We start from the raw sequence: 21,995 nt of genomic DNA, 5'->3' as shown, positions 1-21,995 counted from the left end.
TTTACTCTGTTTTATACTTTCCTCTTTATGTGCTCTTTCTGATGCTTTAGATGTTAATGACAACGTCCCATTCTTCACCTCATCTATTTATGACGCCTCGGTAGCAGAGGGAGCTGGTACTGGGACATTTGTCATTCAGGTCTCTGCCTCTGACCGTGACCTTGGTCAGAATGGTGAGGTAAGCAAGAGGGATCTGTGTTTTATGTAATGAAATGTACAGTCACATAGATTTGGTATTAAACAATGACTGAGTAGGAGTCCTCAGCCTAGGAAAGGGATGGCTACTAAAGAAACTTGAGGAGGAATAAATTAGTTAATTACTTGTTTTCTGTCATGTCAAAAATGCAAATATATTTATTGTTTTTTCTTTCATACTTACTAATATTTCTTTATACAATACATAGTTCAGATGAAAAACTCCTTGCTATAGAATGCTCTGCTTTTGAAAGGTCTACACTGGCCTAAAATGTAGTTGGACAAATTAATGAAAAAGTTATTGATGAATATCAATATTAATAATCAAATTAATGAAAAGGTTATTAAATGCTTCTGTGAGTAGTAAACTATGGGAGGCATTCACTACTGATATTAGGAATCTAAAGTAGGCACAGCCTTGAAAGCAAACTTTCAAGATATTCGAGATATTTTCCCTCTGAGGAGCAAAAATGAAAGCTGAAGTCAAGTGCATCAAAACATACATATACAGAAATGAGAACATAGTCCATAGCAGTGAGCACATTCAGCTCACACATGGCTATTATGTTAGTTCCTGGAATGTTGAGCTAAGTTTGAATGCTGTTGCACAAATGCTGTGTACATGTGATGGTGAACTCATGAATCAATTAGACATGACAAATTTTTTTCAGGTTAATTGACTTTAACCTAGAGATTTCTCAAACTTACATTTTTACTTTGTTTTCTTGAATCAAGTTCTCAGCTGTTGGTCTTCCTCTCTTTAAGTACTTTAGTTACAACCTATCCAGTGAAAGTATAGATTTAACAGCTTGTTTTTAATCCTTTAGATAACTTACTCTCTGTTACATGACCAGAGTGGAGACTATGCATGTTTTCACTTGGACTCACAGACAGGCTCAATATACACTGCCTCAGTGTTTGACAGAGAGAAGAAGGGATCCTATCTTTTAGAAGTTGAGTCAGTTGATGGCTCTGAATCAGCTCGACCTGGAAAACATGGGAGGCCAAATTCTGGTAAGAAACAGTTACCTGTGACAAGTGTGATTTTGCCTGGGCTGGTATCTGAAAACAGAAGCTCTGAAATGCAAGATTAACATTTAATATTCCTTTCCATTATTATTATTATTAAACATTTTGTCTGTTTTGTCTTCTGAAAGGAATTTTTAAAATGATGATTGTGATGGTCAAGCAAGTTTTTTGTTCTGAAACTAAAAAAAGAATAGGGATTCATAGTTAGAGTTCAAAGAGCATTTTCTGCCTAGTGGAGATGCACCCATCCATAAGATACAGACCTTGTTTGGGTCGTGAAGAAGTATGAAGGAGGAAAGTTTGAGACAGAAATTCTTATTCTCAATTGACAGCTGTGCCAAAATAAAGACTTAGCTTGACTTTTGTGGCTTAAGGACAAAAAGTTATGACTTAAAACTATACAAGTGCCATATTAGGCATCAGTTATTCATATATTATCACTTTAAGCAAATTCGATGTGAAGTTCATTTGATATCCAAGTGCTTTTGAGTAATATTGGTATGTATATTGTCTTCAACCCTAAGGGTTTGTTTCTGTATTGTCTACAGATTAGTCTTCATTTAATGTACCGCTGGACAGTTTAAGGAATTGTAGCTGACAGAAGTACAGCTGAGTATTTTAACCTCTTGTTTCTTGTCTCTCTAGACACAGCCTATGTGCGTGTTTTTATCACTGATGTGAATGATAACAAGCCTGTCTTCACTCAAAGTGTCTATGAAGTAAATGTGGATGAAGATCAGGATGTGGGCTCAACTATCATTACAGTCAGTGCTAATGATGAAGATGAAGGTAAAGCATTGGAATTCCCTTAGCTGTTTTTAAAATATTAATGTGTTAATCTCAGTGCACCAAGAAATATTTAATGGTGTTAGGAAGATTGCCTTAGATTTTAAAACTTTGAGTGTGAACCGATCACTTGTGAATGCTAGTTCATAATGGAGTCACAAATCAAGTGACTCCTATTTTATGAAGCAGTGCACTAATGTGGGATAAAGGGGAATGATTTCAGTGCCAGCAAAAATTTATTAGAGTGGGTTTGGGTTTTTTTTGGTTTTTTTTTTTGGTTTTTTTTTTTTTTTGACAAATGAATACATTTTTATGTCCTAGTAAAGTTCGACTACTTTGTTCATGGACAGTGAAATGTTATTTTTTGGTACCCGTTGTCATAGCTGAATCTGAACTTCTGGGTAAGTAGTCTGGCACAGCTGCAGATTTTAAAACGTCATCGAAGGATAATACCAAAAATCATCAGTTATGAGTTGTGCTTCATCTCAACATCCCATGCTTCAATGTACTTCAAGAAATTGTGGGGTTTTTTTTTTTCTGATACTATTGTTAATTGCCAGGAACAAATGCTAAGTTGCGTTATCAGATCACTGCTGGAAACACAGGAGGAGTGCTTGGTGTACAGCCAGAAACGGGAGCTATTTTTATTGCCCAGCCACTGGATTATGAAGAAACAAAAGTATATGAGATCCACTTGTTGGCTTCTGATGGGAAATGGGAAGATTATGCAGTTACTATCATCAATGTCGTGAATCAAAATGACGAATCTCCAGTTTTCTCTATCAATGAGTACTATGGAAGTATAATTGAAGAACTGGATGGGTTACCAGTCTTTGTGCTTCAGGTAGTGTGCTTCATGTGCTTTCAGAGATTGTAATATTTCAGTGAAAGAGCACAGGTTACTCTGGTACAATCATGTGAATAATGATCCAGCACATATATATTAATGTACTGTAGTTTTACTGAATATTTTTGTCAGTTGAAGAAGGGAAATGGACTTCTATGGAAAAATAATTACAGAGATATAGTAAGCAAGATAAGCAGAATGGATCATTTGCGATCCTAAAAAATACATCATTAACACTTTAAAGTAGCTATCAGAATAATATAGTTAAATTACCTCTATAAATATGAAAAAATATAAGGTGATTGTAGTAGTGTAATACACTACGTTGTTATTGTAGTGTGAAAGACATTTAACTACTCTTAATTGTCCCACCTCTCAATTGCCATCTAACATGCACATATTAATAGGATGTCATATGCTTTTGCTTTGACTCTGTTAGATTATAGAGGCACACAGGATGTAATGTAATCATTTTATAATTATTGTACCTGTTTTCAATACTTTTTCAGGTTATGGCAAATGATCCTGATAGTGATGTGGACAAAGGAGATTTGAGTTACTCATTGCATGGGCATGGTGCTGCTGATATTTTCACAATAGATGAGTACACGGGAAGCATTTATGCACACAAGATGCTGGATCGGGAAGAAAGAGCACTTTGGAGATTTGTTGTATTAGCTACTGATGAAGGTGGAGAAGGACTTACAGGATTTGCTGATGTAATTATTAATGTGTGGGATATAAATGATAATGCACCCACGTTCACATGCATGCCTGATGATTGCAATGGGAGTGTCTTTGAAAATTCTCCTGCAGGTACATTCATCATGGAGATGCGTGCAGTTGATCACGATGATCCAAATGTAGGTCTTAATGCTGTTTTGACTTACAGGATAACAGAGAATGTAAAAAATGAGTTTGGTAGTGACATGTTTGATATCAATCCCAATACCGGTGCCATCCATGTGGCAGGAGGAGTTTTAGACAGAGAAAGGACTGCAATTTACTTCCTTACCGTTGAAGCAAGAGATGGGGGAGGGCTGACAGGAACTGGTACTGCCACCATCTGGATTGCAGATGTCAATGATCACGTACCTAATTTCACAAAAGAGATGTGGCAGGTGGCAATTCCTGAAAACACTGCCATCGACTCAGAAGTTCTGCGAGTGTCTGCAACAGATGCAGATGGTGGGGAAAACGCTCGCTTAACATTCAGTATCATCAGGGGAGACCACGATCAGAAGTTTTATATTGAGAATGACAAAGAATGGCAATGTGCCACTATCCGACTGAAAAAAAAGTTGGATTTTGAAAAAGCAAATGAAAGACAGTTTAATCTTACTATTAAAGTGGAAGATGTTGATTTTTCTAGTACTGCTGTGTGCCTGATTGAAGTTGAAGACTCTAATGACCACAGTCCAGCTTTCCATTCTCAGCTCATTCAGACAAGCCCTATTCTTGAAAACATGCCTGTAGGTACTACAGTAATCACAGTGAGAGCTACAGACAAGGATTCAGGTTTGAATGGAAACATTATATACTCTATAAAGTCCGATTCGGATCCTATGAGGCAATTTGTCATTGACCAGCATGGTCATGTGATTGTGGCAAATAAACTAGATCGTGAAGTCATTCAGAAATACAGTTTGATTGTGCAAGCTTCAGATCAAGGGACACCTGCTGAAACTGGAAGTGTTACGGTTTTAATTAACTTGCTTGATGTTAACGACAATGGACCAAGGTTTGAGGCACCATACATGCCAGTAGTTTGGGAAAACATGTTGAGCCCTGAAATAGTGCACATGAATCATTCATCAAAACTACTTCATGCTTATGATCCAGACAGCGAGGAAAATGGGCCACCGTTTACATTTTCATTGCCACCAGATTATTGGAATTCTTTGGATTTTTCTCTTACTGACAACAGAGACGACACTGCAACCATAACTGCTCTGAGATCCTTTGACAGAGAAAAGCAGAAGGTGTTTCATCTGCCAATAGTAATAACAGATAGTGGGATTCCAGTTATGAGCTCTACAAACACCTTAACAATAACAATTGGTGATGAAAATGACAACTGCCATGAATCTGGCCATAAGGATGTCTATGTTTACAGTAACAAAGGTAAGTGTTATCTGATATAGTTCTGTATTGGGCTGCAAATTTTATTATTTCAGAACAGTTTTTCTATTTTTAATGGATCTTCCACTTCTGTGACAGACCACAGGAGCCTGAAATGGCCAAGATCTGGAACAGCTTAGTGGCTTCTTGCTCATTTCCTATTCTTGGTCATGTCTTTCTCTCCCAGTTGTACCCTACAAGGTGCTTTCCCTCTTTTTCTGGGTTCCAATTGTGTGCTGGCCGAAACAGAAGTGTAGCAATGGTGGTTTGTGGTTTTCACTCCTGATGTTGTGATTATTATTATTTTTTTAAACTTTAATTTTTTTAAATTCTGAGAATTTCATATAGAGTTCTGTTCATGTATCTCGTATTGTATTGGGTTGTGCTTGACCTTTATGCCTTCCTGTGACATCCATTGTATACTCACCTCTCCAGAAGTGTCAGAAATCAGTGACAGGCTATGCAGTGTTTTAAGAATCTTGGATCATAGCCATCACCAAATTAAGCAGGAATCTGAAAATAATTATCACAATCATGAATGCTGTGGAATATAAAGTGCGCCCAAAAGCAAAAATTAAATGCAGATTTATTATAATTTATCTCAACAGGAAAATGGTCAACAACAGTGCTTGGGGAAGTGTTTGCACCAGATCAGGATGAGTGGGACAATAAAACATTCCTCTCTGAAGGAAAGCTGTTCAAGTGAGGATTGTATTTGTGTCAAAATCAATAATACTTATGCTTCTGTAATTATTTTACTGACCGTGTATTTCTTTATGCTGAGGATGTAGACAGTACTGGGATTATTGTGTCTTAAAGAACATACTTTTGAATGTACTTAACAAGAACAGAACAAAAACAAGCAAAGCCCTGGTAACTAGTTACCAAGAGCTTACTGCATGAAATGATTTTCTTTTCTTTCTTTTCTTACTATAGGGAAAGCAGGCTCACACTGTGATGTTTGTTTTTAATCCTTAATTTTTTAAGAACATACACATTCTGTAAGACCCAATTTAAAACTCAGCAAAGCTTTTACTGCCTGTCACTTATCATTAGAGCTGGTAGAATACGAATCACAAATTCCAAGGTGCATAATATAATCATTTCATTAAAAGAGGAAGCCAATTCCATGGTATCTGTGATGACAATTCACAATTGCATTGGAAAGCCATAACTCTTAACTTTTTGGAGTTAGTGTATTTATCAGTAGCCATTGGGACTGCTTCCATTTTAGGAGGCTACAGTGTCATAGTAACATTCATAGAATATATCTGTAGTTACTGATTACTGTCCCTTTGAGGTGGCACGTGAAAAGTATGTCAGAGATTTCATACTAACTTTTTCCTATTCCGTATGGATTAACGAGAAACTTGAATGACTGTGTGTGTTTCTGCCAGTTTCTGTTTTCCTGTAGTCCTATACACATTATGGCTATATTGAATTCCACTTCTATCGACTGTTTGCTTTGATTCAGGACAGGGAAGGTTTAGGGCTTTGGAAGTGGAAGGAACATCTTTGTATAAGCTCTGCAAATTGTTTTTCTATGCTGAGCTCTTTCTGGTTGTTAGTTGATGTTGTTTGTGGATTCCCATAAGTTTTGATCTATAGCCTTTGTAACAATGTTTAAGGCTTTGTGAATTAAATTAATCATTAATGTAAGCTCTCGGTTTGGATTTATTAAGTTTTCCTGACTGAAGGTTTATGTCTAGGTCTTTCAGAATAAATCAGAGAACTGGTTCATTGATGATGGTGGATAATGCCCCTCAAGGAATATACAACTTAAAAGTCAGAGTTTCTGATGGAGTTTGTCCTGATGTTATATCTACAGTACAAATCCATGTAAAAGAGCTGGAAAATGAAGCCATACAAAACTCGGCCACTGTGCGTCTCTCAGGTTTGTTTTAGTGCCTGCTGAGAGTTTAGATCAGCTGCTTCTCTATTGAATGACTTATTTGATGATTTTGATTTAGAAACAACTATAGGGCAGATGCATTTTCTTGTATGTTTCCATATTGCTAAATAAGCTGAGAGATTAACCTCTATTTCGTGTTTATCTATTTTTGAATCCCAAACTCAGATATCACTGCAGAGGAGTTTATACAGAGCGGTGAACGTGGCAAAAACAGATACAACTTGTTCAAGGAATTACTGGCAAAAATGCTATCAGTTAAGTTTAGTGATATCATTGTCTTCGGTTTGATGAACACTGATGGAAAGCAGGCAGATGTAAGATTTGCAGTTCATGATGGCTCAGCATATTACAGACCTGAGAAACTGCATGCTGAGATGGCAGCATTTAAAAATGAGGTACGTTCTAGGGTTGTCCCATGGACTCGGTGTTTGAGTGAAGGATACCTATTCAAGGTATGTTTTCCAAACAATCCATCAAACAAACTTTACTGGAAGAATATGCAGGATCTGCAGATACGTTTTTTTTTGCCTCAGTTGAGACAAAACATTTGTCAAGTAAATGCTGAATTCAAGTTGTCTTCTTTCCCCATGATCCCATGAATACAATGAGTGAACTCAGTTGCAGGAGATACAACTTCTAGTTGTGGATAGATGTCCCTGCATTCCTAATCGTTGTGCAATTCCCTGTGTTTGCTCCAGTCAGTTTCATTGTATAATCTATCAGAAATTATTTCATACTCTGATATTAATCAGAATAATCCCTGGAGGATAAAGTAGTACTGTAATACAGAGAATGCCTTGAAAGTGACAGCTTTTTGAATGTTCTACATGCTGACCAAAATACCAAATCTTCTGCTTGTGGTTAAACCTTATAGTTGAGGCTTGATTGAAGTTCTACTGTATAAAGAGGTGGCAGCCTGTTGAAACAACCGTGATGGAAGGAATATAAAGAACAGTTAGATTAGATAGATGGAGACAACTAATTATTTTATTTAACTCATGAAAGGATAACTCTTAAGGACGATGGGATGCCTCCTCTCAAATTTTTATTAGAGAGGGAAATAGTTGTAAAATATGTTTTCTTTCCCTTCTGGATGATACCTAACTCTCCTCCTGTCTTACCACCTTCTGCATTCCCACTGAGTTACCCAGATGTAATCTATCTTGCCCCAATCAAGTTGAATTTAATACATGGTGCATCTTGTGGAAGCTTCAAGAAGGAACCCCACTTTTGATGTGTGTCACTACATTAGTGTCTCTATGATTCTTGGAATCAAACAGTATCTTTTTTGCCACCTGCCTTGCATCTTGTATAATGTTAAACAGTGGACTGTGTGAACTTACTTGGAGAGCAAGTTGAAAATACAGGTGCTATTCATAAAGCGTAACATCTGTTTCTTTTGCTTATGTGTAGAATTATTGCAACAATAGCATGGAAGATTGCACAGATTTCAGATATTCTGTGCCATAAAATATGGCAGGTGAATTCATCAAAGTGGTAACAAGGGATTGCTTCACATGTTGTAGTGAAAAAGTTGTTAGTATTAATTATATATAACCTTTCAATATTTAATTAATAGCTCTAGTGACTAATCACCAACAATTCACACAAAACTGGTCATATCTGAAGAATTTCTACAGATTTTTGTAATGTTTAGCTATAAATAAATAAAATAAGTAATTAGTGCTGGAATTATTCATTGAATTGCTAAATAATTAATATGTTTGCATGATGTAGCTTTACAACAACTATTTTTTTTTAGCAGTAGAAATAATCCATTTTAATCCTATAAAGGAGCTGAGATTGTTTATATACACTCTGCTTTGCTGTAACAGTACTACATGGCTGTCTAAGAGTGCATTATTGACTCCCTGCTAATGGTGTTTGATGGGAGCAACAGGCACCAGAGTGCCCTGACAGGACGCATCTTGTCAACATAATGTACATTTTTTGCCTTTGGGGGATGTGATTTCAATACGTGTTATGATATTGGAGGGTATTTGACAAATGATTATAAAGGTCAGTTTTCTCAGGGCTGTGAATTCAAGTGACTGCAAAGTAAAACAAAACAAAAGCTTCAGTATTTGTGTATTCATTCTGGTCTTTTTGCAGCTATTTGTAAAGTATTTGTCATTCACTTTATCCCTTGAAAAAATATGTATTTAGTGTACAAAGAAGAATCTCACATTATTAGCATTACATTTATGTATCTCTACTGTTTGCAGCTATCCATAGTGAGGCCTGTTGTTTTCAGGTTTAGCCAATAAATGCATGTTATTCAGTGTGTTCAAATCCCCAGATACAAATCAGATTATGAAGTTTTGGGTACATTTTTAACGTCTGTTTGTGGAAGTGCTTTTACTATACTACAAGGCCTCTTTATTTGGGCCTTCCAAAGCTAATTTTAATTAGTGATAAGAAATAAAGGAAATAGCAGAGATCAATATAGAATAAAATATTCTATATTGATAGAATATTTAGAATATATAGAACTCAACCCAGGTGTTGAGTTGATTGTATTTTGTTTGAGACAGTTTGAGATGAAACAAAACTTAGGGTGTAAATCAGTTCCTACTGAACGCAGCTAAATGCTGCCATTTTCCAGTCTGCATCCTTGTAGATGCAGAACTTGAGAACTTAAGGTATAATATCTAAGCGCGAGTTATGTTTGCTGTCAGTGTGGGAAGTGTGAGGTAGACCACACAGCTGGGAAGGCGGAGTATCGTTGCTGTTAGAGCTTTGATCCTGAGCAATAGCATCAGTGATGTGCAGCACTGATTTAACACCTGCAATATCCACCATGTCAGTGATTTAAGTTTTCAGGAAATACTCCTACTTATAAAGTTTTTCATGAAATCATGGCATTTGTTAAATCCTTTTTCTTGCCTATGTGGACAGGGGTGTTGCTAATAGGAAACTAAAGTTTTCCATTAATTTTATGATAGCTTAACTGTTTTTTTTTTTGTTTTGTTTTGTTGTGGTTTTTCTTTCACCCCTGAAAAAAAAACATGACTAAAGAAAAGATTGGTTAATATGTTGAACTCTGTTTTCCCTTAGATCCAGTCAGCTTTACAAGTGAGCATCTCACAGATTGACGTGGATGAATGTAGGAGTGCAAATTGTAGCGAGAGCAGTGATTGTATGAACCACCTCTCTGTAAGCAACATCCCAACAGTGGTGGATGTAGGGAGTGTGTCCTTGGTCTCTGTGACAACCACCATCAGCGCTGTCTGCACCTGTGCTGCCAGGAACCAAGTCCATCAGCCTTGTTCCTCCTATGCCCGCAGCCCTTGTCTCAATGGTGGGATGTGTATTGACACTTTGAATGGTTACAGGTGAGGAAACTTCTATTGCATCCCTTTTCTTACCTTTTTCCTTTTGTTTTAGAAGTGCCAAGTGTAGCTAACAAGGTACAGCTCTTGTAAAATGGTGAGTGCAATGCTAGCTGAAGGACAAACAGAAAACCTGCAAGTGTACTGGAGTGTAAACTTAATGACAGTGCAGTGTCTTTATTAGTGGCCCAAGAACAGTTGCTTTAGTCCTGATATCGATGGAAATACTGCAAGAACAGAAACACTGGGAAAAAAATGGTGGCATTATAATGGCACCTCACTTTTAAGAGCATTTCATTCAATAGGAATTAAGTAGCAATGGGGCAGAGGGGAATAGAATGTAGTGAAAACAGCAACCAGTAAGGACTTCAGAAAACACTACATAGGAAAATTACTTTTTCTGCCACATCAGCTTGCGTACAGCAGCGTTACTTTGGTGAAATGACACATTTTATTTGAGCTGAGTACTGCAATAAATTGACAAACCAATGTTTGATGTTTCATTTTGCTTACCAAGTGAAATTGTTTGTTGTTGCCAATGTCATGGTCTTAGAAATATTTCTTGGATGCAGATTTTACGGTGGCCAACTATTCTTTTATATTCATAAGGCATTTTAATAATTTGCTGAGCACCTCTGTATGCCTGAGGTGGCAGATGCCATTATTCCACTTCAGAGTGTGACTTCAGCTCTACATTTATTGCATATAGAACCAAAGAAGCAGTTGAACACTGGGGAATTTCAACATTTATTTTGTTTGTGCTGTTTCAGGTGTCTTTGTCCTGCTTCGTTTCATGGACCAGACTGCCAACAGACTAAGCACAGTTTCCATGGAAATGGTTATGCATGGTTTCGTCCCATCAGGCCTTGTTTTGAAAGCTCACTTTCTCTAGAGTTCATTACCACAGTTCCAGATGGACTTCTATTATACAGCGGTCCTCTATCGAATCCAGAACCTGGGAATACAGAAAACTTCATTGCAATAGGTATTGCAGCAACTGTGTGGAGAAGATAAACCTACTTGCATATCATTCTTATCACAGGAAAATTCACACACAAGTAGCACTCGTTGCCTGAAGTTGACACTTCAGTAACAAGCTGCTTCTTTATTGTGAATTAATTAATATACAAGATGCATGGCTTAATTGGTGCTTTCTTAATTATTTGGAAGGTAATGTTGGATGTTATTAATCATTAATTTCTTCTGCTCTATTTTACAATTACTTGTACACCTGGGGAGAAGTTAGGAGGGAGTAAAATCTGCACGTGCTTATTGTTGTAGAGCATTATAAAACCACAGATTGCTTATCAGGAATTAGCTGTAGTGTTTGACTCTTGAAAAAGAAGTGGCACAATCTAAAGTAGAAAAAGACTATTAAATGAGTATTTCTACATAGCGGTGGTCAGAGAATATGGTTTATTTCTATACTGAACCTTCCGACTAGCAATAACCATAAAAGCAGTACATCCACCTGCTGTGCCAAAATATCCAAAACAGGACACCTGTAGCTGGATGTGATGATTTATTTTTTCTGTGCTGTGTAAGAACTCTCCAGTGGCGTTCCTGTGCTGAAGATGAGCCATGGCTCAGGTTCTGTGATGCTGCAGTTTCCAAGTCACCTGAATGTCACAGACAAAAAATGGCATCAACTGGAAGTGAGAACCAACGGCCAGGTCAGTTATTTGATTTTCTGCTTCAGAATATTGGCATTTACCTATGCAGATATATGAGCGTAGAGAAAAGAGACTGGATAATTCTATGTATTATTCTAACCATCCTTGTAGATTTTATGAGTAATATGGATTTTGGGAAGGAAGCATTGTCAATTTCAAATCTACTTATGTTGTAATCTTCTGTATGTATGGATCAGAGGATCAGTCCAACGCTGAAATCAATTACCTACGTGCAAAGAGCAGATAATTGCTTACTTGCAAATGCAGCTACAGATTTTGTAGCAATGGCCGAATTACTCAGAGGTAAAAATTAAATGCTTTTTTGTTAGATGATTCTGTTTTAGCTTTATTGTTTCTATTGCAAGGTCAAAAACGCGCGCACACACACACACACACACAAAACAACAAAGAAAAACCAATGTTTTTTGCTTCATGATGAAAAAAATAATTTAAAAAATGAAGAATTGCTGTCATTCTGCTTCCTGATTCTTACAGTAATTCTTAATTCAGTAACCCTATGTTTCGCCATAGGACGTTCGATTCACTTTGGATCGCTGCAGCACAGCTGTTGTTTCAGAGATGGAAGGAGTGGGCAAATGGCTGTCTACTGATGATCGTACAAACTGTGAAGTCTTGGGGTCTGTTCCCCGAAGGGCCAGGTATGTTTCCTTGACTCAGAGGAGTGATGGGAAGAAACTGCAGAGCATAGACATGGATGCTGTGCCTTTAAGACTGCATTGAGCCAACTTCTAAGTTTCTCACCTCAATCAGTGCAAAACTGTCTTTGTTCCTGCAGTATGGGAGGAGAAAAAGAGCTGTAGGACAACTTTCTGTCTGGGGTATTACAGCTTTTCCTGACCTGATCACAGACATTTGAATTGCAGTAACGTATCCCACAGTTAAACTCCCAGTAGACTTTGCCATGCTTAAGAAAATATAAATTACCCTTAACTTTAAAGGGCCAGAGTTTCTGCTCACTGGTCAGCTGTATTTCAGAGACAGAAGGAGAAAATTGGGTTCTGTTATTTTAGAAAGCTTGTTTTCCTCAGAAATACAGTATGGGTGCTTATCTGTCTTACTGTGTAATGTCTTTGAAGATACATTCACATTTGCTTTTGTTATGCGTATCATGTCAAAAGGTATTTGAATGGGAACCACGTTCTTCAGCTGGGCGGTGTAAAAGAATCGTTGCCATATTCCTACCCACAGCTGCTACACAAACACTTTTCTGGTTGTGTGCGCAATTTTGTCTTGGATAGCCAGGTAAGAGAAGAATAATGCTTTGCTTTAGCAAAGGAGAAAATTTCAATATTAAATTTTTAGTAAATTTCTGTTACATCTGAAATTACTGCTTCCAGTAATCTACTCACATATCCTTCTGCATCAGTGCAAAATAGAAGAAAATTCTGGATTTTTCTGTCGTAATTAGAATATCTGCCCTGAGATAGAGTTTTATAATTGCAAACAGATGGTGTGTTTGTGCCAGATGTGTTGTTTGTTTGTTAGGAAATATTGGACTTCACTTAAAAATTTCAACGTCAAAAAGCAAACTGTGTCTTAAACAGCACAACTGAAGAACAGACTGGCATGGTACAGCTAACTCTATTTAAGAATGAGGTGTAAATACTACTTATATTTTCTTTTGAAGATATACGACCTTCAGTCTCCTGCAGAGTCCCTGAACAGCTTTCCGGGCTGCGTGCTTACTGATGGGAGCTGTGAGGCCATAGGCTCTTCTTCCTGTGGTATTCATGGCAGGTGTCTTGGAGATTGGGGCTCGTTTGCTTGTCATTGCTTGCCTGGCTACTATGGCTATCGATGCGATAAAGGTGAGGTCTGCTTCTCTGTTACATTATCAATAGGTTCATTTTACTCTACAAACATAATACAAACTTAAAATGTTTGCAAGTAGTGATTGCTGAGAACGAGAACTAAGCAACTAGACTGAAGTTTGTTTCTGTTGATGTCTGAAATAGATTGTGATGGGTTAAGGGATCTGTGCCTTTGATACAGGATCCTTCTTTAATGGATTTAGCCCTCATGGAGCCAAAGTCTGCAGCAAAAAGACAACTGTAGAATAGGTTGTGAAAATTGGTTGTTGCGTTTTGTCTGCATTATCTTCTTTTGTCTTGGTCAGAGCTTCTGTTTTCCTGATGTCATCCTGAGCATTGTAAAGAGGAACGTTAGGAGGATTAAGTCAGGATGGATGCCCCCTCTTTATGGGGGAAGATGAAGTAGGAGAGTGACTGGGAAGCTGTGGAATTAGATGAAAGAATGTAGCCAAGTTATGTCTTACGAATCCCATGCTCTGCACTACAATAATGTATTTTACTTTCAACTATTATTATGAAAATAATAATAATAAAATAATAATAATCCTCCTCGCTACAGAATGGTTTAAAGGTCTTTATGCCTGTCTTTTTAGTTGCCAAAGAGTATACATTTGGGCCAGGAAGTCACATTCGCTATCAGCTTCCCATCAGTGTACCTGCCCGCAGGACACTGTTTGAAGCTATGATTAGGACGCGGCAGCCTGACAGTGTCATCACAAGCATGTTGTCTCGAAATAAGGATGAACACATAACCCTGCAGGTGAGCAGGTCATCCAATACAGTAATAGCATAAAGTTAAATCGATGCCAGCCTATACTTAACCCAGATAAACTAATCTAAGAGTTGGAAATAGAACTCAAATGCTTAAGCTAAGCACAAAAACCTTTGGAGTTCTTTTTACGGATGCTTAAGGATCTCAGCCTTCGGTTTAGACATTGACCCTACAATCCACTTAGAAATCTCACTGAATTTCAAAGGAATTTAATGCCTTTAAGGTGAAGTTAGCTATACAGAAAAGCCCTGTCTGCTCTGGTGTCCTATTCAGCCATGGCCAGGAGTGTCTGAATCTGCATAGATCAGATCCTGCCATGAAAAGCCGCCTGTAGCAGATCTAATGGTATGGGCCTCTGAAAGTTACATCCTGCTCCATTTATACATACCACTGAATGAGTTGTCTTTGAGCTAAGTTGTCACTGTAGAAGTGATGCACCAGACTCTCAAGCTGTTGAAGAACCCCATCAGTTTGCCTGAGAGAGGCAGGGTAAAATTACTCTGAATTAATTATGTACTACTGTGGATACACAGCTGCCAGTATTTAGGCTGTCTAGTTCAGAAGCACCTGAAGCAACTTTACATTGTAATGCAGTCATTTCAGTATGCGCAGTGTAAATGTTCCCTACATTTAAAGAAATATATAATTAAGATTGATGACTATGTACACGTTTTAGTTCAAGTAATGTGATAGTTACAGATCAATATAAACTGTAAGGTGGTGACTTCTCTTTTCTGTCCTACTGCTTTGTTAATTATCCACAAGGTTGTTCGGGGATTCTTATCAGTCTCGTATAATCTGGGTGATGGAGATTATTCTCTAAGCCTTCCATCCTACAACATTGATAATGGTGAGTGGCATCACGTCACACTGGACAGAAATGAAAATGAATTTATTCTTCGCCTTCACGAGGGAGGTGGGAAGAGAGAAATTCTGAAAGCAGCGGGAATATACAAAGAGATTGTGATTGACCCCAGCAGCTTGGTCCTAGGAAACACCTACCCATTTGATCTCAACAAGAGTTTTCAAGGTAAGGAATTAATGATCTACGATGTTCAGAACATGAACCTGCGAAAATGAAGGTTTATTGATCCTGCATAATCTGTTCTGACTAGGAGAAGATACAGCAGAGTATGTATGTGGGCATGCTGTTAGCTGCAAGATTTCAGTCAAAATGGTAACCTCTTCCCATGACTGTATGTTGAGCATCTGTAACTGAGATGCAAACATGAGGCATACTGGTACACATTGAAAGATGTTGCAAAATTGCCTCAGTATTTGGAATTCTCTTTTGAAAACACAGATGCAGGTCTGCAGCAGCACTTGGGTTTTGTAGAAAACATGTGGAATCTTGATCAAAACTTTAACAGATTCTGTTAGATAATAGAGGAGAGTAATAAAAAAGTTTAGATAAACTCAGTCCCAGATTTAAGCTTTAGTAGCCGGGGTCCTTTGTTAAACATAAATTATGCCAAAGCTTACAGCTGCTTCAAATCATTCTTGCTGAATGGCCTTTAAAACAGTCTCTTTGTGTCTTGTCTCAGGATGTATGAAGGATGTCAGATTTAATAACTACAGGATCCCACTGGACATTCACACAAAGGAGCTGGTGTCAGTATTAAGTGCCCAAGGTGTCACAGAAGGCTGTTCTTCAGAGGCTTGTAGGAATAACCCTTGTAACCAGGAATTTATTTGTATTGATTTGTGGATGATGCATGAATGCAGGTAATTAATGGAAATGAAAGCACCCTTCGCATTCAGGTAGGAAAGGGTGGTTGCTGGAGAAACATGCAGCTTGAAGACTGTCACTCATCAAATTGGCTGAACTATGGGGAAACACTGAACAGCTGAATTCTACATAGACATAAGGTTACTCAGGGAACACTCTCCTTTCAGGTGCTGCCCTTAGCTGATGGAAAAGAGTCGTCACTGATTCTGCAATGATTTTGGCTGCCTGTCTTAACTGAGAAGTGTTTAGAGAATAGGAGAAAGTGCAGAATGTTTCAAAACCCCCAAAACCACAAAATAGGGTATATTAGATAGAGAGGAGTGCAGTACTAGCATGGATCTCTCTTGAGCTTATGCCATGCAATTGTAGATGTGCTTTCTTTTGCTAGTACCTGACTCCTACACCACTTAAGCTGTGACCTTTGTTCTCCTACAGGCCTTTTAAGTTGAATTAAAGCACCACATAATTTAGCTAAGAGTTGTGTGTAGCTGGGGCTGAGTTTAGGTTTTTGTAAGATGGGTGATATTGCAGAAGGCAGTGCAACTACCTGAGTTCTGAAAGTCCTGTATGTAAGAGCTTAAAGTTGTGGAGCTTGCTATTGTATGACTGCTCTCGAAAAGACCACAGTCCCGTAATTACTCTAATACAAGTAACTTCATGCAGCAGCTTCAGCAGTTATACAGAGTCCTCAGAGACTCTTCTTAAGTATTAAATAATTTCTTTCATGTCTATTTTTCTCAGAGTTTAATGGTTTTGTTTTGCCTTCATTTTTTCAGTTGCCCTCCAGGACACATGGTTGTGGAGAACGCCACTGGTAGACAGTGTGTCCCCACTGCATGTGCACAAAGGCCCTGTAACTATGGTACCTGCATCTCGCAATCGCCAACCAAGTTCCAATGCCACTGCCCTGACGGCTATACTGGACGTAACTGTGAAATCACATTGGCGATCTTTCACAAGGATACAGGCCTGACCTTTAGTTCCATGTTTGCTATCTGCATTTGCTTTTTGGCACTGTTAGGTAGTTATGGCAACTACTTACTGTACTACCTCTGGTGATCTCATTTATCCATCTTGTCCTAGTCATCATCTCATCCTCATGCTGAACTAAAGTTTTCTAAAGACAACTTGACTCTGCCTTCATTTCTTTGCCATGGTCACAGCTCCATCAGCAAATTCATTTCTCATCCTCATGTGCATATGTTGCTAATTGAATAACATTTGATAGCTATGGAAAATTTTCGCTGTTCTATTTTTTGCACGTTTTCACTTCATTCCTAAGGAGAAGCAGATGCAATTGAACAGAATGAGGAAGAAACGCTACCAAACACGCATTGTTTGAAATACTACTGATCATTAAACATATTTTTAGTCCAGGAGAAATATACTTTGTGATAGGAATGAACTTGGCTGGAAAGAGCAGTCCTCCTGCATCTTACCCAGTTTTGACACAACTCTCAGCTGCTCGTTGCTTTTAGAACCATTTTTGTGCTTTGATATTTGGTCTCAGAAAGAAAAGCCAAAGAAGGATCTCGTTGCTGAGGAAGGATCATGCATGCTGGCCCTTCTTATTCATGTTTCATGAAAATTTGCCTGAGTAAGAACACAGGATTTGCTCATAGCTTTTACGACTCTTATGCAGAAGTTGTAGTAAGAGTATGAAAGTTTATTGAGGGCTGTTTTGAATTTATCTATAGCTACAGGAAATAACATCTCTTTTCTTGAGTGTGCTATGTTTGCCATGCAAATATGAGCTGCAGATACACAGCTTTTAGAATCTCAGTTACTTGTCATTGAGATCATTATGCTAAAGGACTTTTTTTATTTTCTCTTTCCTGTGACATAGCAGTTTTTTTGTGACTGTGTTTTGTTACCTGGACTTGACTGAACCTCACTGAGAAATCAATGACAACTTGTACATGATAATCCTGCTGGTCTTTCAGGTCTAAGTTAAACATCAGAAACAGTTGTTTTTAACCAGGTTGTGTGTGTTGTTGTGAAAGATGTGGTTAACTGTGGTACTATCACATACCTGCAGCTTTTGTTAGGAGGAATCTTAATAAAGTCACTGTTGTCAAGATTTCAAGTGCCCTTTCTCTTACATACCTTCCAGGAAGTGGTAATGTGTTATAAAGTGATACATGCGATTCTGTTACATGTTTGTAAATTTCCAGTAGATTAGAAAAGCTGTTTTGACATCTGAATGCATCTCTGAAATTCAGATTTGGAACCATTTTGCAAGTAAAGCAACACTGGGGTGGCTTCACCTTGGTTCAGTATCACAAACAGAAGAAGTGCAGAACATGAAAAGACTCCCTGAGTATCTCAACATCAGCTCAGCTAAATAGCAGCTGCCAAAATGTTACTGTGTGTAAAAAATCATGTGTTACGTTTCTGGGAATTGGAGTGGGGAGAAAACATCCTGAATGCATTGATTCAGCTTGAAGAGTGCAGGCAGACAGCAGTGCAGGGAATGGGTCCCAGCGTGCCCTCAGTTCAGAGCTCATATAGATGGTGTTACAGAGCTGCACTATGAAGGATATTCTGGTTTGTTTAATTCACTGCTGTGTTCATTAGTGGTACCAATGATTTAAGGGCATACTACGAGCTTTCATCTATTTTTACAAAGTTGGTAGCACAGTAACACACAAGTTTCTATTTATACTATGTTCAGTATCTTATACTGAAGTTTTCCAGCTATCAGTGTGAGAAATGGTAAAACAGACAGACATTAAGGCAAAACATGACTTTTTTTTCCTATTAGGATGTGTAAAAATAATTTCCTCTTCTGTCTCTTGTCGTCTTGAGCTTCATTTTTGTGACTTTCAGCTCATTGTTATGTGCTGCCCCTTTGTACATTTTCTCTTGAAATGTTTAACTCAGTGTGGTAAATAGGTCTCTGAGCACCATCTGTGGCATTCAGTTCTTTAGTTATTTATGCTCTTCAAAGCTGTACTTTACAGGTTTGTTTTTGTTTTAAAATACTCTCTAAAGGCTTTTTCTTCTGTCTTTCATATTCACTTGTAAGTACACTGAAGAGTGCAGAAATCAAACAGTTGTTGAGAAATGCAAAACTACAGCCCTACTGTTTCTGATTATACACATGTTCTATAGTCCTTGTGTAGAGTGGCTGATGTCTTAGTCACACTGCAACACTTCTGTATATATTTTGAATTCTGTTTTTTGCTCCTGTGCATTTACACAGTTCTGTTCAGCGCTGTCTTCTCGTGGGCTCTCTGGAAGCATCGCAAAGGTCTGGACAGAGGAGTTCACAGCGCAGCTGCACATCATGATGATTTGGAGGACATCAGAGAAAATATCCTCAACTACAATGAAGAAGGGGGTGGGGAACAAGACCAAGTAAGGATTGTTGTGTTACATTACTGTTAAAAGGGGACTGAAGCACACCATGGTAATGAAAATGTGTATTATTAAGGAAAACCTTTACAGCTAAGGACCTTAACTTTTTTTTTTTTTTTCTGCTGTTTCATTAATGCAATTGATAGATCAGTTATTTGCAAGGGTTTGTATATAAGGGTTCATGTTTTGTAAGTAGATGAGTAGACATCAGATATTTGAACTTGAAATAGCTACTTGTGAACTATCCTTTCTGAACTTGATTGTTATCCTCAGTGTGTTTAGTGATGAAAACTTACTCAGATCTGAGTCTGAAAACAGGGGTATTTCCATCATTCTTATTTGGTTTCTAGTAGAAAATCAGACTTGATTTTGAACCTAACTGTAGCAGTGCAGGATGCACAGGTGTTCCTCAGCCTTTCTCAGCTGCTCAATGGTTTTTGGCTTTCTTAAGTTTATTGTAGGCGGTGGTTAACTTAACAAGCCACTCCTTCATGTATTGTTCACACTAAACAAACTGCCTCAGGACTGTCTCTTCTTTCTGTCCACTAAAACATGAAAAGTTGGAACTGCTAGAGAATGTTAATGTAATGTGAATGGTTTCTCACTCCAGGATGCATACAACATGGCAGAGCTGCAAGTGTCTGTTCAGACCAGCCCAGCTTATTCCCTCTACAAGAAGAAAGTGAAAACAACAAAATGGAACAGCTTCTTTAGTGCTGCATCTCCAGGCATGCAGGAGCAGACCAGAACATCTGTGACTATACAAACACCTTTTACAAGCAAAGCCTTTGGTCAGTACTTGTCAGATATTGTTCAAGATGCTGACCACAGTCCCCAGGCTGTTCCCCATGACTCACTGCAGGTGTTTTGCACTGAAGGAGAAGGCTCAGTCGCTAGTGGTCTCAGTACCTTGAGCTCCTCTGAACCAGATGAGGCTGTGGTGTATGATGACATTAAAGACTGGGGACCAAAGTTTGAGAAATTAAGTGAACTCTACTCACATACGGATGCAGAAGATCGGTAGATACCAGCTGTACTATTATCTGGAAGGGACTGTGAAGGACAGCTTTTCATGTTCTTGCTACTTACTTTCAATTATCATGTACCATTGCCCTTCCTCCTTTTATTTTTAAAACAACTTTCCCATTAATGGACAACAATTTGCACTTGAACAAAATATTTAATAGTAGGAGCTTATCCTGGGACATTCAGAACATTTAATTTGGGGTATAAAAACTAAAGGAAAAAAGCATAAATCAGTGAGCTGCTTAAACCATTGAATGTTTTCATTTTTGCTTACAGTTGCATCAGTAGCTTGTTTGGGGAGGTCTGGCTTTTGTTTCTATTTTATAGGCTAGATTAATTTGCACATTTTCAAATGATAAATGTTCATGCGGAATCTTATTCTTGCACATGTCTGTGACACAATTTCAACCAACAGTTACACATTTCATATAACATGGCATCTTTTCTGGAAAAAGTAAAGGCTATTTTTACCCATCCCTGCTAATTTTGATTCACAGATGGTACATAAGTTATATTAGTATTGTTTCCCTGATACCTGTAAAGAAACACTGGCTAATGTATCTTCTAATGCTCACAAGGTGGGTATGTCAGATTCTATAGTTCATTGCCAGAACAGACATAAACAGTGAATGAAAATTGGAGCAAACAGAAAACATGCAAAAAAAGAAAAAGAAAAAAACAACCCCAAAAAAAGATCCCTTCCTCAAACATCATTAATTGCGTCTGCACATCTTGTGTTCTTGCCACAGCCATGGATATACTGCCATTTTGGTTGCTTTTAATTTAATTTAGCTTGTAAGCTCTTTGGGGCAAGCAATGTCTTTATTTGTCTGTGAAGTGTCATGTATATCTAAAGCAACATTTAAATAATAAATAAGCCTTCTGAATGTGATGTCTCTTCCTTGCACATGTTTAAGATTGACTGAACTTTGGACTCCTGTTAGTTGTTCCTTACTCAGCTTTGATCAACCACTTCCACAGACACGTTCATGGACCCTGTTCTGGCTGAGAAGGAGCTGAGGGAAGCAGCTCACCTTCCCAAGAAAGCGCCCAAATGATCTGACTACAGGGTACAGTGATAAGGTGAGCTCAGTCCTGGAGAAGCTCTTAGACTTCTATAAAGTACTTAAATGGTTACTGGGTGGGAGTAAAAACAAGCCAGACCAGAACTTTGTAGCTTGGTCACTTTGAGCCACATGGGCAGCTGGGTTGCTCAGACAGAGCTGTAGATTTGCTCAGGTTGAGAAGTCTCTCATTTCCATTCCCAAAGAGGCAGTTTGGAAGCCAAACTGAAGTAGAAACTGAAGTTGCTACTCTACTACTTCTATCCCAATTCCAGCTATGGGACTGATTTGTAAGCAAACAAATAATAAATAAACAC

The 21,995-nt window shown here is 38.1% G+C and overlaps 1 protein-coding gene across 5 annotated transcripts in view; it reads left to right on the top strand.

Annotated features, from left to right (window-relative positions):
* LOC107319315 (neural-cadherin-like) overlaps positions 1 to 21,506 on the top strand; it is a 41,359-nt gene extending 19,853 nt beyond the window's left edge. For 4 of the 5 annotated variants that reach the window (XM_015874041.3, XM_085551091.1, XM_085551092.1 and 1 more), the window contains 20 exons: positions 51 to 178; positions 1,023 to 1,209; positions 1,870 to 2,013; positions 2,571 to 2,854; positions 3,367 to 4,981; positions 5,587 to 5,680; positions 6,688 to 6,872; positions 7,056 to 7,285; positions 9,948 to 10,225; positions 10,993 to 11,207; positions 11,768 to 11,895; positions 12,427 to 12,554; positions 13,035 to 13,158; positions 13,544 to 13,724; positions 14,321 to 14,487; positions 15,265 to 15,529; positions 16,044 to 16,224; positions 17,005 to 17,249; positions 19,434 to 19,588; positions 20,199 to 21,506. In XM_015874041.3, coding sequence (XP_015729527.3) covers positions 51 to 178; positions 1,023 to 1,209; positions 1,870 to 2,013; positions 2,571 to 2,854; positions 3,367 to 4,981; positions 5,587 to 5,680; positions 6,688 to 6,872; positions 7,056 to 7,285; positions 9,948 to 10,225; positions 10,993 to 11,207; positions 11,768 to 11,895; positions 12,427 to 12,554; positions 13,035 to 13,158; positions 13,544 to 13,724; positions 14,321 to 14,487; positions 15,265 to 15,529; positions 16,044 to 16,224; positions 17,005 to 17,249; positions 19,434 to 19,588; positions 20,199 to 20,612 — 5,348 coding nt within the window. In that variant the 3' untranslated portion in view covers positions 20,613 to 21,506. Of the gene's footprint in view, positions 1 to 50; positions 179 to 1,022; positions 1,210 to 1,869; positions 2,014 to 2,570; positions 2,855 to 3,366; positions 4,982 to 5,586; positions 5,681 to 6,687; positions 6,873 to 7,055; positions 7,286 to 9,947; positions 10,226 to 10,992; positions 11,208 to 11,767; positions 11,896 to 12,426; positions 12,555 to 13,034; positions 13,159 to 13,543; positions 13,725 to 14,320; positions 14,488 to 15,264; positions 15,530 to 16,043; positions 16,225 to 17,004; positions 17,250 to 19,433; positions 19,589 to 20,198 lie in introns of those variants that run through there. The other variant, XM_085551090.1, reaches the window with a different exon arrangement.
* Positions 21,507 to 21,995: the final 489 nt, after the last annotated feature.

The sequence above is a fragment of the Coturnix japonica genome, chromosome 6 (assembly GCF_054131305.1).
Source record: "Coturnix japonica strain WE chromosome 6, WE-NBRP24, whole genome shotgun sequence".
NCBI lineage: Eukaryota > Metazoa > Chordata > Aves > Galliformes > Phasianidae > Coturnix > Coturnix japonica.
Note: the sequence above shows the minus strand (reverse complement) of the source record. Positions and strands in the feature narration are given on the sequence as shown.